The 14960-nt window shown below is 46.0% G+C and overlaps 1 protein-coding gene across 2 annotated transcripts in view; it reads right to left on the reverse strand.

Annotated features, from left to right (window-relative positions):
* Window positions 1-5989: 5989 nt before the first annotated feature.
* The window catches only part of slc2a9l2 (solute carrier family 2 member 9, like 2), a 41646-nt gene continuing 32675 nt past the window's right edge, over window positions 5990-14960 (reverse strand). For both annotated transcript variants that reach the window (XM_084133456.1, XM_084133455.1), the window contains exons 12-13: window positions 12833-12960; window positions 5990-6925 (exon numbers count right to left, since the gene is read on the reverse strand). In XM_084133456.1, the coding sequence (XP_083989582.1) occupies window positions 6683-6925; window positions 12833-12960 (371 nt within the window). In that variant the 3' untranslated portion in view covers window positions 5990-6682. The remainder of the gene's footprint in view (window positions 6926-12832; window positions 12961-14960) is intronic.

Genomic DNA, 14960 nt, shown 5'->3' on the forward strand with positions numbered 1-14960 from the left:
TACCATGATAAGCCGTGTATCAGAACATTTGCAGTCAAATGTTCTCTACCTCCTTTAAGGGGGTATTAAAGTGGATATAAGGGCTTCACAAAATTCACATTTTGAGCACTTCAGACTGTAGAACTGTACGAGTCCTTTTGTTATTTTCCTTTCAAATTTGCACATGGGACACAATAAGGCTCCTATTGCATCATGGCACAGCTTCTCAGCCACAACAGAGGGTGTGTTAAAGCGCACATAAAGGCTCGACATTTTTTAATGCACCAATCTCTGCTAAGGTCTTGCTAGGTGCTAAGTTTAAGGGTCCATAAAAAAAGATTGGTAAGATAAAACCTGCCCAGATTTTGGATTTCTTTAGAGCAGTAGCCCTAGTATGAAGCGCTTCTGTCTGATTTAACACACCCTCAAAGACTATGGAGAAAAAACAGTACTAATTGGGCTGATGGTGCAGTAAGTGCTTTGGTGTATTGTCTAATATACCAAGTTCAAGGGTCCATAAAAAAAGATTGGAAATGTAAAAAATGCCCAGACTTTGGATTTCTTTAGAGCAGTAGCCCTAGTATGAAGCCCTTCTGTCTGATTTAACACACCCCCAAAGACTAAGGAGAATAACAGGTGCTAATTGGGCTGATGGTGCAATAAGCGCTTTGGTGTATTGTCTAATATGCCAAATTCAAGGGTCCATAAAAAAAGATTGGTAAGATAAAACCTGCCCAGATTTTGGTTTTCTTTAGAGCAGTAGCCCTAGTATGAAGCCCTTCTGTCAGAGTTAACACACCCTCAAAGACCACGGAGAAAGACCAGCACTAATTGGGCTGATGGTGTAATAAGCGCTTTGGTGTATTGTCTAATATGCCAACTTCAAGGGTCCATAAAAAAAGATTGGTAAGATAAAACCTGCCCAGACTTTGGTTTTCTTTAGAGCAGTAGCCCTAGTATGAAGCCCTTCTGTCTGATTTAACACACCCCCAAAGACTAAGGAGAAAAAACAGTACTAATTGGGCTGATGGTGCAGTAAGTGCTTTGGTGTATTGTCTAATATACCAAGTTCAAGGGTCCATAAAAAAAGATTGGAAATGTAAAAAATGCCCAGACTTTGGATTTATTTAGAGCAGTAGCCCTAGTATGAAGCCCTTCTGTCTGATTTAACACACCCCCAAAGACTAAGGAGAATAACAGGTGCTAATTGGGCTGATGGTGCAGTAAGTGCTTTGGTGTATTGTCTAATATACCAAGTTCAAGGGTCCATAAAAAAAGATTGGAAATGTAAAAAATGCCCAGACTTTGGATTTATTTAGAGCAGTAGCCCTAGTATGAAGCCCTTCTGTCTGATTTAACACACCCCCAAAGACTAAGGAGAATAACAGGTGCTAATTGGGCTGATGGTGCAGTAAGTGCTTTGGTGTATTGTCTAATATACCAAGTTCAAGGGTCCATAAAAAAAGATTGGAAATGTAAAAAATGCCCAGACTTTGGATTTATTTAGAGCAGTAGCCCTAGTATGAAGCCCTTCTGTCTGATTTAACACACCCCCAAAGACTAAGGAGAATAACAGGTGCTAATTGGGCTGATGGTGCAATAAGTGCTTCTGTGTATTGTCTAATATGCCAACTTCAAGGGTCCATAAAAAAAGATTGGTAAGATAAAACCTGCCCAGATTTTGATTTTCTTTAGAGCAGTAGCCCTAGTATGAAGCCCTTCTGTCAGAGTTAACACACCCTCAAAGACCACGGAGAAAGACCAGCACTAATTGGGCTGATGGTGTAATAAGCGCTTTGGTGTATTGTCTAATATGCCAACTTCAAGGGTCCATAAAAAAAGATTGGTAAGATAAAACCTGCCCAGACTTTGGTTTTCTTTAGAGCAGTAGCCCTAGTATGAAGCCCTTCTGTCTGATTTAACACACCCCCAAAGACTAAGGAGAATAACAGGTGCTAATTGGGCTGATGGTGCAATAAGTGCTTCTGTGTATTGTCTAATATGCCAACTTCAAGGGTCCATAAAAAAAGATTGGTAAGATAAAACCTGCCCAGATTTTGATTTTCTTTAGAGCAGTAGCCCTAGTATGAAGCCCTTCTGTCAGAGTTAACACACCCTCAAAGACCACGGAGAAAGACCAGCACTAATTGGGCTGATGGTGTAATAAGCGCTTTGGTGTATTGTCTAATATGCCAACTTCAAGGGTCCATAAAAAAAGATTGGTAAGATAAAACCTGCCCAGACTTTGGATTTCTTTAGAGCAGTAGCCCTAGTATGAAGCCCTTCTGTCAGAGTTAACACACCCTCAAAGACTAAGGAGAATAACAGGTGCTAATTGGGCCGATGGTGCAATAAGCACTTTGGTGTATTGTCTAATATACCAAGTTCAAGGGTCCATAAAAAAAGATTGGAAATGTAAAACCTGCCCAGATTTTGGATTTCTTTAGAGCAGTAGCCCTAGTATGAAGCCCTTCTGTCAGAGTTAACACACCCTCAAAGACCACGGAGAAAGACCAGTACTAATTGGGCTGATGGTGTAATAAGCGCTTTGGTGTATTGTCTAATATGCCATGTTCAAGGGTCCATAAAAAAAGAGTGCTTGGGTAAAACCTGCCCGGACTTTGGTTTTCTTTAGAGCAGTAGCCCTAGTATGAAGCCCTTCTGTCTGATTTAACACACCCTCAAAGACTAAGGAGAATAACAGGTGCTAATTGGGCTGATGGTGCAATAAGTGCTTGTGTGTATTGTCTAATATGCCATGTTCAAGGGTCCATCAAAAAGAGTGCTTGGGTAAAACCTGCCCAGACTTTGGTTTTCTTTAGAGCAGTAGCCCTAGTATGAAGCCCTTCTGTCTGATTTAACACACCCTCAAAGACTAAGGAGAATAACAGGTGCTAATTGGGCTGATGGTGCAATAAGTGCTTCTGTGTATTGTCTAATATGCCATGTTCAAGGGTCCATAAAAAAAGATTTGTAAGATAAAACCTGCCCAGATTTTGGATTTCTTTAGAGCAGTAGCCCTAGTATGAAGCCCTTATGTCAGAGTTAACACACCCTCAAAGTGGGCAGAAAAATCACACCTCAAACTGAGCTGAAGGCACAAGGCGGCTCAGTGTGCATATTGTCCCATGTAGAACTTGTCATAGCATGTCATAGTCTTTAATTTTATCTTTAATGTTTGTAAAGTGTATTATGTATGTTAACAAAGATGTGATGATTGTGTCATTTATCATCTGCTTTGACTCTCTCTAGACTAGCGTTCTCGGGTGGTTTGAAACTTCCCAGCCTTATATTTTCTGAAGAAACACAAACATAAACAGTCATGAAAGGCAAACGTATTAATGAGTAGTCCACTATTTTGTAGAGGATGTTGAAAATGACATTTAATTCCAAGATGACAATTCATTTTTTAGATTTGGAGGCAAATTACAGGAGGGGACAAAATAACTTTAGAAAGATGGCAGTATCATTATTTTATTTTTACACAGAGATTGAACGGTTTATTATGGGAAAATCTCAGAGTAAAACTAGGAGTTGGTGAAAAATCTGATACACCGGTGTTTTGCCAGATGAGAAGTTTATTTATGTATCATCTTTTTACTCTTTTAATTTCTTTCATAACTGTTTTAATTTTCCTTGCTGTTATTTTGTGATTATTCTAATTCCTTTCTGTAAAGCACTTTGAATTGCCATAGTGTATGAGATGTGCTTTATAAATAAACTTGCCTTGCCTTTGTTGCATTACATGCCAACGGTGAGAGTACAGAATGTAAATGTGGCAGGGGGACGAGCTCCAGGTGAGTCTCATCTCAAGGTTTGCTCTGAAACGCTGTGTTCTGACAGTGATCAAACTCTGGCCCGTGTCTCCGGCAGACAGACAGAACCATCAGGACACACATTACGACACGCTCATGACGTCACGCTGAACACCAGCTCAGAATCCCATTAGAAACACAATATCTGCAGGGAGACGGCGCAGTTAGTGTGGTTTTATATGAGGATGATTTACAGCGGGTACGGAAAGTATTCAGACCCCCTTACATTTTTCACTCTTTGTTATATTGCAGCCATTTGCTAAAATCATTTAAGTTCAATTTTCTTCCTCATTGTACACACAGCACCCCATATTGACAGAAAAACACAGAATTGTTGACATTTTTGCACATTTATTAAAAAAGAAAAACTGAAATATCACATGGTCCTAAGTATTCAGACCCTTTGCTGTGACACTCATATATTTAACTCAGGTGCTGTCCATTTCTTCTGATCATCCTTGAGATGGTTCTACACCTTCATTAGAGTCCAGCTGTGTTTGATTATACTGATTGGACTTGATTAGGAAATAAATGTGGATAGGAGCAGGCTTCACTCAATGTGTACACTTGTCAATTTTAAGAGTGCTGGCCTAGAGAATTACAATACATAAAGTGGGAGAGAGGCCGCACTATGCTTAAATATGTTTTTATTTTTATTTGCACATGTGCACAGGTGTGCAAATAAAAATAAAAACATATTTAAGCATAGTGCGGCCTCTCTCCCACTTGATTAGGAAAGCCACACACCTGTCTATATAAGACCGTACAGCTCACAGTGCATGTCAGAGCAAATGAGAATCATGAGGTCAAAGGAACTGCCTGAAGAGCTCAGAGACAGAATTGTGGCAAGGCACAGATCTGGCCAAGGTTACAAAAACAATTCTGCTGCACTTAAGGTTCCTAAGAGCACAGTGGCCTCCATAATCCTTAAATGGAAGACGTTTGGGACGACCAGAACCCTTCCTAAAGCTGTCCGTCCGGCCAAACTGAGCTATCGGGGGAGAAGAGCCTTGGTGAGAGCGGTAAAGAAGAACCCAAAGATCACTGTGGCTGAGCTCCAGAGATGCAGTCGGGAGATGGGAGAAAGTTGTAGTAAGTCAACCATCACTGCAGCCATCCACCAGTCGGGGCTTCATGGCACAGTGGCCCGACGGAAGCCTCTCCTCAGTGCAAGACACATGAAAGCACACCTGAAGGACTCCAAGATGGTGATAAATAAGATTCTCTGGCCTGACCAAGATAGAACTTTTTGGCCTTAATTCTAAGCGGTATGTGTGGAGAAAACCAGGCACTGCTCATCACCTGTCCAATACAGTCTCAACAGTGAAGCATCATGCTGTGCGGGTGTTTGTCAGCTGCAGGGACAGGACGACTGGTTGCAATCGAGGGAAAGATGAATGCGGCCAAGTACAGGGATATCCTGGACGAAAACCTTCTCCAGAGTGCTCTGGACCTCAGACTGGGCCGAAGGTTCACCTTCCAACAAGACAATGACCCTAAGCACACAGCTAAAATAACGAAGGAGTGGCTTCACAACAACTCCGTGACTGTTCTTGAATGGCCCAGCCAGAGCCCTGACTCAAACCCAACTGAGCATCTCTGGAGAGACCTGAAAATGGCTGTCCACCAATGTTTACCATCCAGCCTGACAGAACTGGAGAGGATCTGCAAGGAGGAATGGCAGAGGATACCCAAATCCAGCTGTGAAAAACGTGTTGCATCTTTCCCAAAAAGACTCATGGCTGTATTAGATCAAAAGGGTGTTTCTACTAAATACTGAGCAAAGGGTCTGAATACTTAGGACCATGTGATATTTCAGTTTTTCTTTTTTAATAAATGTGCAAAAATGTTAACAATTCTGTGTTTTTCTGTCAATATGGGGTGCTGTGTGTACATTAATGAGGAAAAAAATGAACTTAAATGATTTTAGCAAATGGCTGCAATATAACAAAGAGTGAAACATTTTAAGGGGGTCTGAATACTTTCCGTAGCCGCTGTAAATTACAGAGTGGCACAGCAAAACATGTATTTCCTACTCAGTGTTTCTGTCTTGTTTTCCAGCACAAATATCTAAACAGTCTATAATATATAATAAAATATATCAAAATATATAATAAAATATATTAATAAACTTAATTCAAAAGGAAAACAAGTTTATTTTTCTGACCCCATTGGCAGATTTTTGGTTTTGTTTTAATCATGAACTTTATTTTGATGTATTTTTCATTAACCGAGACTTAATATCTTCAGTCATTTTCCTTCTCCAGTAACTGTGTCTTGATTTGAGAATGTTTAGATGTTTGTGCTGGAAAACGAGACCGAAACACTGAGGAAGCGCATCATTATTAGCAGCGTGTGAAATATTTTCCCTCTCAGAAGATGAACATGCATTGTTGTTAAATTATCATCAGTTCTTTACTCATACGTTTTAGATAAAATGAATCATGTGAATATAATCTCGCTGAAAAGGAACAATATTTTTCTGTCTGTTTGATGTTTAAAAGTCTGATCTCGACAGAATCAGAGTGTGTTTTGTTGAGTTTCTGTCTCTCTTTACGTGGCTGGTGTTTTTGTGATGAACACAGACATCCGACTCAAAAACACTATGGTTGAAGAAACAACACTCTTCAGTCATAAAAACGAGCTGAACATCATTAACAGAAGTAAATGCCCATCATGTGGAGGTGTGTCAGAAGCAGCTCTCCATCTCCACGTCTCACACACACACACACACACACACACACACACACTCTCATATAAAGGAGCTGCTCATCCGTCAGGTGGAGGTGTGTCAGAAGCAGCTCTCCATCTCCACGTCTCACACACACACACACACACACACACACTCTCATATAAAGGAGCTGCTCATCCGTCAGGTGGAGGGAGTGTCAGAAGCAGCTCTCCATCTCCACGTCTCCTCCACTCTCGAGTCCGTTGGTGTCTGTGGGTTCCAGCGCGCCCTGCATCTCGCGCTCGTGGACCTGATCCGCAACTCCGTTGATCCTGGAGAAACTCTGGCTGATCTCCACGAAGGTCTTGTTTTTGGTCTCCGGCAGAACGACGAGCAGGTAAACGGCACCGGCGGCGCAAACCACCACGAACAGCAGGAACGCAAACGTCTGCAGCGCCTCCTACAGGAGCGCACACACACACACACACACACACACAAACGCGTATTTGTACTTGAAAACAAGATGAATGTACTGAGTAAGAACAGCGATTGTTTCCCTGACAATCTGAAATTCACTGTTTGCTTTTCAAAATGGTTTACTACTATTAAAGCTGAATATAATTATAGTTTATTATATATAGTTTACTATAAAGTGTTGTTTGTGTGATGCTGCACCCCAACTCGCCTACTTATACTACACCCTAAAAGTGCTGGTTTTGCGGAGAAAAATTACATACTTTTGAGTGCGTATCAGAAGAGTTTCTGTATGGGAGTGATGTGTTGATCTGCAGTCGTGGGTCTTTTTAATGCGGAGACTCTCCTTGTGTGTTTGCATAATGATGCATTTAAGTTAAGTTAATGACGAAATGTATCTCTATAAAAGCTCAATGTTGTTACAGATGAAATATAATATGGATAACATCACATAAATATATTTTCGTCAGGTTAGATACTGATTATTAATCACTCAAACACCTTTATTTAAACCTCTACTACTTAACCACTGGTCTTGCGCGTCCGCCATGTTTGTAGTTTTTTTTAACATGTTTTATTCACGTTTGTAGTTCTAATTGAATCCTCGTCCAAAGCGCAATGCCATTAGATCTGCACTACGGATTCCACCCGGAAACAAGACCATATCTTTGGAATACTCATTTCAACACTACGATTTGGGACACGTTAATTCTAATATCAAATACTATTTATTTATTTATGTGAACAGGAGTCTCACCTGTATGAAGGGGAACAGGAGGGGAACAGGAGTCTCACCTGTATGAAGGGGAACAGGAGTCTCACCTGTATGAAGGGGAACAGAAGGGGACAGGAGTCTCACCTGTATGAAGGGGAACAGAAGGGGACAGGAGTCTCACCTGTATGAAGGGGAACACCTGTATGAAGGGGAACAGGAGGAGAACAGGAGTCTCACCTGTATGAAGGGGAACAGAAGGGGACAGGAGTCTCACCTGTATGAAGGGGAACAGGAGGGGAACAGGAGTCTCACCTGTATGAAGGGGAACAGGAGTCTCACCTGTATGAAGGAGAACAGAAGGGGAACAGGAGTCTCACCTGTATGAAGGGGAACAGGAGGGGAACAGGAGTCTCACCTGTATGAAGGGGAACAGGAGGGGAACAGGAGTCTCACCTGTATGAAGGGGAACAGGAGGGGAACAGGAGTCTCACCTGTATGAAGGGGAACAGGAGTCTCACCTGTATGAAGGGGAACAGGAGGGGAAAAGGAGTCTCACCTGTATGAAGGGGAACAGAAGGGGAACAGGAGTCTCACCTGTATGAAGGAGAACAGAAGGGGAACAGGAGTCTCACCTGCATGAAGGGGAACAGGAGGGGAACAAGAGTCTCACCTGTATGAAGGGGAACAGGAGGGGAACAGGAGTCTCACCTGTATGAAGGGGAACAGGAGGGGAAAAGGAGTCTCACCTGTATGAGGGAACAGGAGGGGAACAGGAGTCTCACCCGTATGAAGGGGAACAGGAGGGGAACAGGAGTCTCACCTGTATGAAGGGGAACAGGAGGGGAACAGGAGTCTCACCTGTATGAAGGGGAACAGGAGGGGAACAGGAGTCTCACCGGTATGAAGGGGAACAGGAGGGGAACAGGAGTCTCACCTGTATGAAGGGGAACAGGAGTCTCACCTGTATGAAGGGGAACAGGAGGGGAAAAGGAGTCTCACCTGTATGAAGGGGAACAGAAGGGGAACAGGAGTCTCACCTGTATGAAGGAGAACAGAAGGGGAACAGGAGTCTCACCTGCATGAAGGGGAACAGGAGGGGAACAGGAGTCTCACCTGTATGAAGGGGAACAGGAGGGGAACAGGAGTCTCACCTGTATGAGGGAACAGGAGGGGAACAGGAGTCTCACCGGTATGAAGGGGAACAGGAGGGGAACAGGAGTTTCACCTGTATGAAGGGGAACAGGAGGGGAACAGGAGTCTCACCTGTATGAAGGGGAACAGAAGGGGAACAGGAGTCTCACCTGTATGAAGGGGAACAGGAGGGGAACAGGAGTCTCACCTGTATGAAGGGGAACAGGAGGGGAACAGGAGTCTCACCTGTATGAGGGAACAGGAGGGGAACAGGAGTCTCACCCGTATGAAGGGGAACAGGAGGGGAACAGGAGTCTCACCTGTATGAAGGGGAACAGGAGGGGAACAGGAGTATCACCTGTATGAAGAGGAACAGGAGGGGAACAGGAGTCTCACCTGTATGAAGGGGAACAGGAGGGGAACAGGAGTCTCACCTGTATGAAGGGCAACAGAAGGGGAACAGGAGGGGAACAGGAGTCTCACCTGTATGAAGGGGAACAGGAGGGGAACAGGAGTCTCACCTGTATGAAGGGCAACAGAAGGGGAACAGGAGTCTCACCTGTATGAAGGGGAACAAAAGGGGAACAGGAGGGGAACAGGAGTCTCACCTGTATGAAGGGGAACAGGAGTCTCACCTGTATGAAGGGGAACAGAAGGGGAACAGGAGGGGAACAGGAGTCTCACCTGTATGAAGGGGAACAGAAGGGGAACAGGAGGGGAACAGGAGTCTCACCTGTATGAAGGGCAACAGAAGGGGAACAGGAGGGGAACAGGAGTCTCACCTGTATGAAGGGGAACAGGAGGGGAACAGGAGTCTCACCTGTATGAAGGGGAACAGGAGGGGAACAGGAGTCTCACCTGTATGAAGGGGAACAGAAGGGGAACAGGAGTCTCACCTGTATGAAGGAGAACAGAAGGGGAACAGGAGTCTCACCTGTATGAAGGGGAACAGGAGGGGAACAGGAGTCTCACCTGTATGAAGGGGAACAGGAGGGGAACAGGAGTCTCACCTGTATGAAGAGGAACAGGAGGGGAACAGGAGTCTCACCTGTATGAAGGGGAACAGGAGGGGAACAGGAGGGGAACAGGAGTCTCACCTGTATGAAGGGGAACAGAAGGGGAACAGGAGGGGAACAGGAGTCTCACCTGTATGAAGGGGAACAGGAGGGGAACAGGAGTCTCACCTGTATGAAGGGGAACAGGAGGGGAACAGGAGTCTCACCTGTATGAGGGAACAGGAGGGGAACAGGTGTCTCACCCATATGAAGGGGAACAGGAGGGGAACAGGAGTCTCACCTGTATGAAGGGGAACAGGAGGGGAACAGGAGTCTCACCTGTATGAAGGGGAACAGGAGGGGAACAGGAGTCTCACCTGTATGAAGAGGAACAGGAGGGGAACAGGAGTCTCACCTGTATGAAGGGGAACAGGAGGGGAACAGGAGTCTCACCTGTATGAAGGGCAACAGAAGGGGAACAGGAGGGGAACAGGAGTCTCACCTGTATGAAGGGGAACAGGAGGGGAACAGGAGTCTCACCTGTATGAACAGGAACAGGAGGGGAACAGGAGTCTCACCTGTATGAAGGGGAACAGGAGGGGAACAGGAGTCTCACCTGTATGAAGGGGAACAGAAGGGGAACAGGAGTCTCACCTGTATGAAGGGGAACAGAAGGGGAACAGGAGGGGAACAGGAGTCTCACCTGTATGAAGGGGAACAGAAGGGGAACAGGAGGGGAACAGGAGTCTCACCTGTATGAAGGGCAACAGAAGGGGAACAGGAGGGGAACAGGAGTCTCACCTGTATGAAGGGGAACAGGAGTCTCACCTGTATGAAGGGGAACAGAAGGGGAACAGGAGTCTCACCTGTATGAAGGAGAACAGAAGGGGAACAGGAGTCTCACCTGTATGAAGGGGAACAGGAGTCTCACCTGTATGAAGGGGAACAGGAGGGGAACAGGAGTCTCACCTGTATGAAGAGGAACAGGAGGGGAACAGGAGTCTCACCTGTATGAAGGGGAACAGGAGGGGAACAGGAGTCTCACCTGTATGAAGGGCAACAGAAGGGGAACAGGAGGGGAACAGGAGTCTCATCTGTATGAAGGGGAACAGAAGGGGAACAGGAGGGGAACAGGAGTCTCACCTGTATGAAGGGGAACAGGAGGGGAACAGGAGTCTCACCTGTATGAAGGGGAACAGGAGGGGAACAGGAGTCTCACCTGTATGAGGGAACAGGAGGGGAACAGGAGTCTCACCCGTATGAAGGGGAACAGGAGGGGAACAGGAGTCTCACCTGTATGAAGGGGAACAGAAGGGGAACAGGAGTCTCACCTGTATGAAGGGGAACAGGAGGGGAACAGGAGTCTCACCTGTATGAAGGGGAACAGGAGGGGAACAGGAGTCTCACCTGTATGAAGGGGAACAGGAGGGGAACAAGAGTCTCACCTGTATGAAGGGGAACAGGAGGGGAACAGGAGTCTCACCTGTTTGAAGGGGAACAGAAGGGGAACAGGAGTCTCACCTGTATGAAGGGGAACAGAAGGGGAACAGGAGTCTCACCTGTATGAAGGGGAACAGAAGGGGAACAGGAGGGGAACAGGAGTCTCACCTGTATGAAGGGGAACAGGAGGGGAACAGGAGTCTCACCTGTATGAAGGGGAACAGAAGGGGAACAGGAGGGGAACAGGAGTCTCACCTGTATGAAGGAGAACAGAAGGGGAACAGGAGTCTCACCTGTATGAAGGGGAACAGGAGGGGAACAGGAGTCTCACCTGTATGAAGGGGAACAGGAGGGGAACAGGAGTCTCACCTGTATGAAGGGGAACAGGAGTCTCACCTGTATGAAGGGGAACAGAAGGGGAACAGGAGGGGAACAGGAGTCTCACCTGTATGAAGGGGAACAGAAGGGGAACAGGAGTCTCACCTGTATGAAGGGGAACAGAAGGGGAACAGGAGGGGAACAGGAGTCTCACCTGTATGAAGGGGAACAGGAGGGGAACAGGAGTCTCACCTGTATGAAGGGGAACAGAAGGGGAACAGGAGGGGAACAGGAGTCTCACCTGTATGAAGGGGAACAGGAGTCTCACCTGTATGAAGGAGAACAGAAGGGGAACAGGAGTCTCACCTGTATGAAGGGGAACAGGAGGGGAACAGGAGTCTCACCTGTATGAAGGGGAACAGGAGGGGAACAGGAGTCTCACCTGTATGAAGGGGAACAGAAGGGGAACAGGAGGGGAACAGGAGTCTCACCTGTATGAAGGGGAACAGGAGTCTCACCTGTATGAAGGAGAACAGAAGGGGAACAGGAGTCTCACCTGTATGAAGGGGAACAGGAGTCTCACCTGTATGAAGGGGAACAGAAGGGGAACAGGAGTCTCACCTGTATGAAGGGGAACAGAAGGGGAACAGGAGTCTCACCTGTATGAAGGGGAACAGGAGGGGAACAGGAGTCTCACCTGTATGAAGGGGAACAGGAGTCTCACCTGTATGAAGGGGAACAGAAGGGGAACAGGAGGGGAACAGGAGTCTCACCTGTATGAAGGGGAACAGGAGTCTCACCTGTATGAAGGAGAACAGGAGGGGAACAGGAGTCTCACCTGTATGAAGGGGAACAGGAGGGGAACAGGAGTCTCACCTGTATGAAGGGGAACAGGAGTCTCACCTGTATGAAGGGGAACAGAAGGGGAACAGGAGGGGAACAGGAGTCTCACCTGTATGAAGGGGAACAGGAGTCTCACCTGTATGAAGGAGAACAGAAGGGGAACAGGAGTCTCACCTGTATGAAGGGGAACAGAAGGGGAATAGGAGGGGAACAGGAGTCTCACCTGTATGAAGGGGAACAGGAGGGGAACAGGAGTCTCACCTGTATGAAGGGGAACAGGAGGGGAACAGGAGTCTCACCTGTATGAAGGGGAACAGGAGTCTCACCTGTATGAAGGGGAACAGAAGGGGAACAGGAGGGGAACAGGAGTCTCACCTGTATGAAGGGGAACAGGAGGGGAACAGGAGTCTCACCTGTATGAAGGGGAACAGGAGGGGAACAGGAGTCTCACCTGTATGAAGGGGAACAGGAGTCCCACGGCGAAGTTCGAGAGCCAGTTGACGGTCCCTGCGACCATGAACGCCGCCGGACGATACGACTGCTCAAACAGCTCCCCCGTCAACACAAACGGTACGCCACCTGACACACAGAAACATCCATCAACACACTCACACACACACACACACACACACACTCACCCTTCTGCATACACACACACATACACACATTTAATGAGGGAATTAATAAAGGAACAAATATACTGTTCCCCTTCTGCACACACACACACACACACACACACACACAGAAACATCCATCAACACACTCACACACACACATACACACACACACACACTCTCTCTCTCTCACACACACACACACACACACACACACACAGAAACATCCATCAACACACTCACTCACTCACACACACACACTCTCACACACACACACTCTCACACACACACACACACACTCTCTCACACACTTTCTCACACACACTCTCTCACACACACACACACACTCACACACACTCTCACACACATACACACTCTCACACACACACACACACACTCTCTCACACACACACACACACACACTCTCACTGTGTCGAATCAACACTTGGCCGATGACCTGAATGTGTGTATTGCAGGTTCTCACGCCCGTTCTGCTTTCATCAACACCTCCTGAACTTACAATCTGTGATGAGGATGATGTGTTTCGGGTCAAACAGAAGACAAGGAGGAAAACACCCGTTCAGCAGCCGGTCTGAACGCCTGTGCGGCCCAGCTTACCCCCATCCTCAACAGATCACTGTGCTCATGAAGACGTGTGAAACACTGGTGTCGGCTACACTCTCACATATATTCTCTATTTTGCATATTGTGTATTTTTTTCATGTATATATTGTTAAACACTTATCTTATTTTTATTATCTGTCTTGTCGCTGTCATTCTGTCAGTGCACTGAGAGACACATTCTGTGTCCATAGCTTCATGAGAACATCATCAACACATTTTTAGAGCATCATTTGGTTAGCTGGGAATGAATGAGGGAATTAATAAAGGAACAAATAAATGAATGAATGAGGAACATCAACACAGATCTGCTGCTTTAACACTGAAACACACACACAACGAATCAGTGTAATGGAGGAATGAGAATGAACAAGCTCATCCCTCGCTCCCTCCCTCTGCCGGCCTGTCCTCGGCTCGTGTCCTGAGGATTTAGCGGATTGAGCGGCACATCTATTTTTAAACATTTACTTTAATGTTTTTTAGACAGCAGGAAACCTTTGAGTTCCAGCACATCTGGATCAGTCCCGTCAGTCCCCACACTCACTCACACACACACACACACACACACACACACACACACACACACACACACACACAGCTATTAAGCTGATGTGTCTGTCCAGCAGTTTCCCAGCGTTCAGACATGATCACGTTCCTGACGACTGACGTCTGTGTGTCTCACTGTGGGATTCTGGGATTCATTGTGTGTCTGAGCTTGAGATGATGTGACGTTTCTTCCCTCGGGATGAAGAGGAGAGGGAGTGTGTGTGTGTGTGTGTGTGTGTGAGTGCAGGTGCTTCATCCGACTCACTGCTGTTTATGTAATGATGCAGTGACCTATGAGAGTGTATGTGTGTGTGAGAGTGTGTCAAGTCAAGTCAAGTCAAGCAGCTTTACAGTGATAACAGGAGATTACAGTAACAGAGAGTGTTCAGGCTTTACAGCAGATCTAGAATAAAGTTATTGTCCAGATAAAGTTAGTTTGATTGATTCACTTCCATTGCAAAGATCATTAGTTATTAACTTAGGGTCCGCTAACACACACCGTTCTCACAGAAAACTCTTCAGTTCTTTCTGCGCAAACTTTAAAAACGCGAACCCGTGAGAACGCTGATGGCGCGCACATGCGTATTACGAGTTCAATCTATAGGTATACGCGTTAGAATATATACAGGTGTGTAGTGCTTCCCTACTAATCAACCCTCAACAAACTACTTGTCTGGCCTTAAAATTTATAATACAGAATTTGTATCGCTTCCGAGTAGCCACGCGAACCGGAATTATCCCGACAACGCTTTATCTGTAGAGAGGTAAAGAGAGGGAAGGAGGCCTTCACAGGGAAGA

This window comes from Abramis brama (genome assembly GCF_963993115.1).
Source record: "Abramis brama genome assembly, chromosome: 13".
In the NCBI taxonomy this organism is placed as follows: domain Eukaryota; kingdom Metazoa; phylum Chordata; class Actinopteri; order Cypriniformes; family Leuciscidae; genus Abramis; species Abramis brama.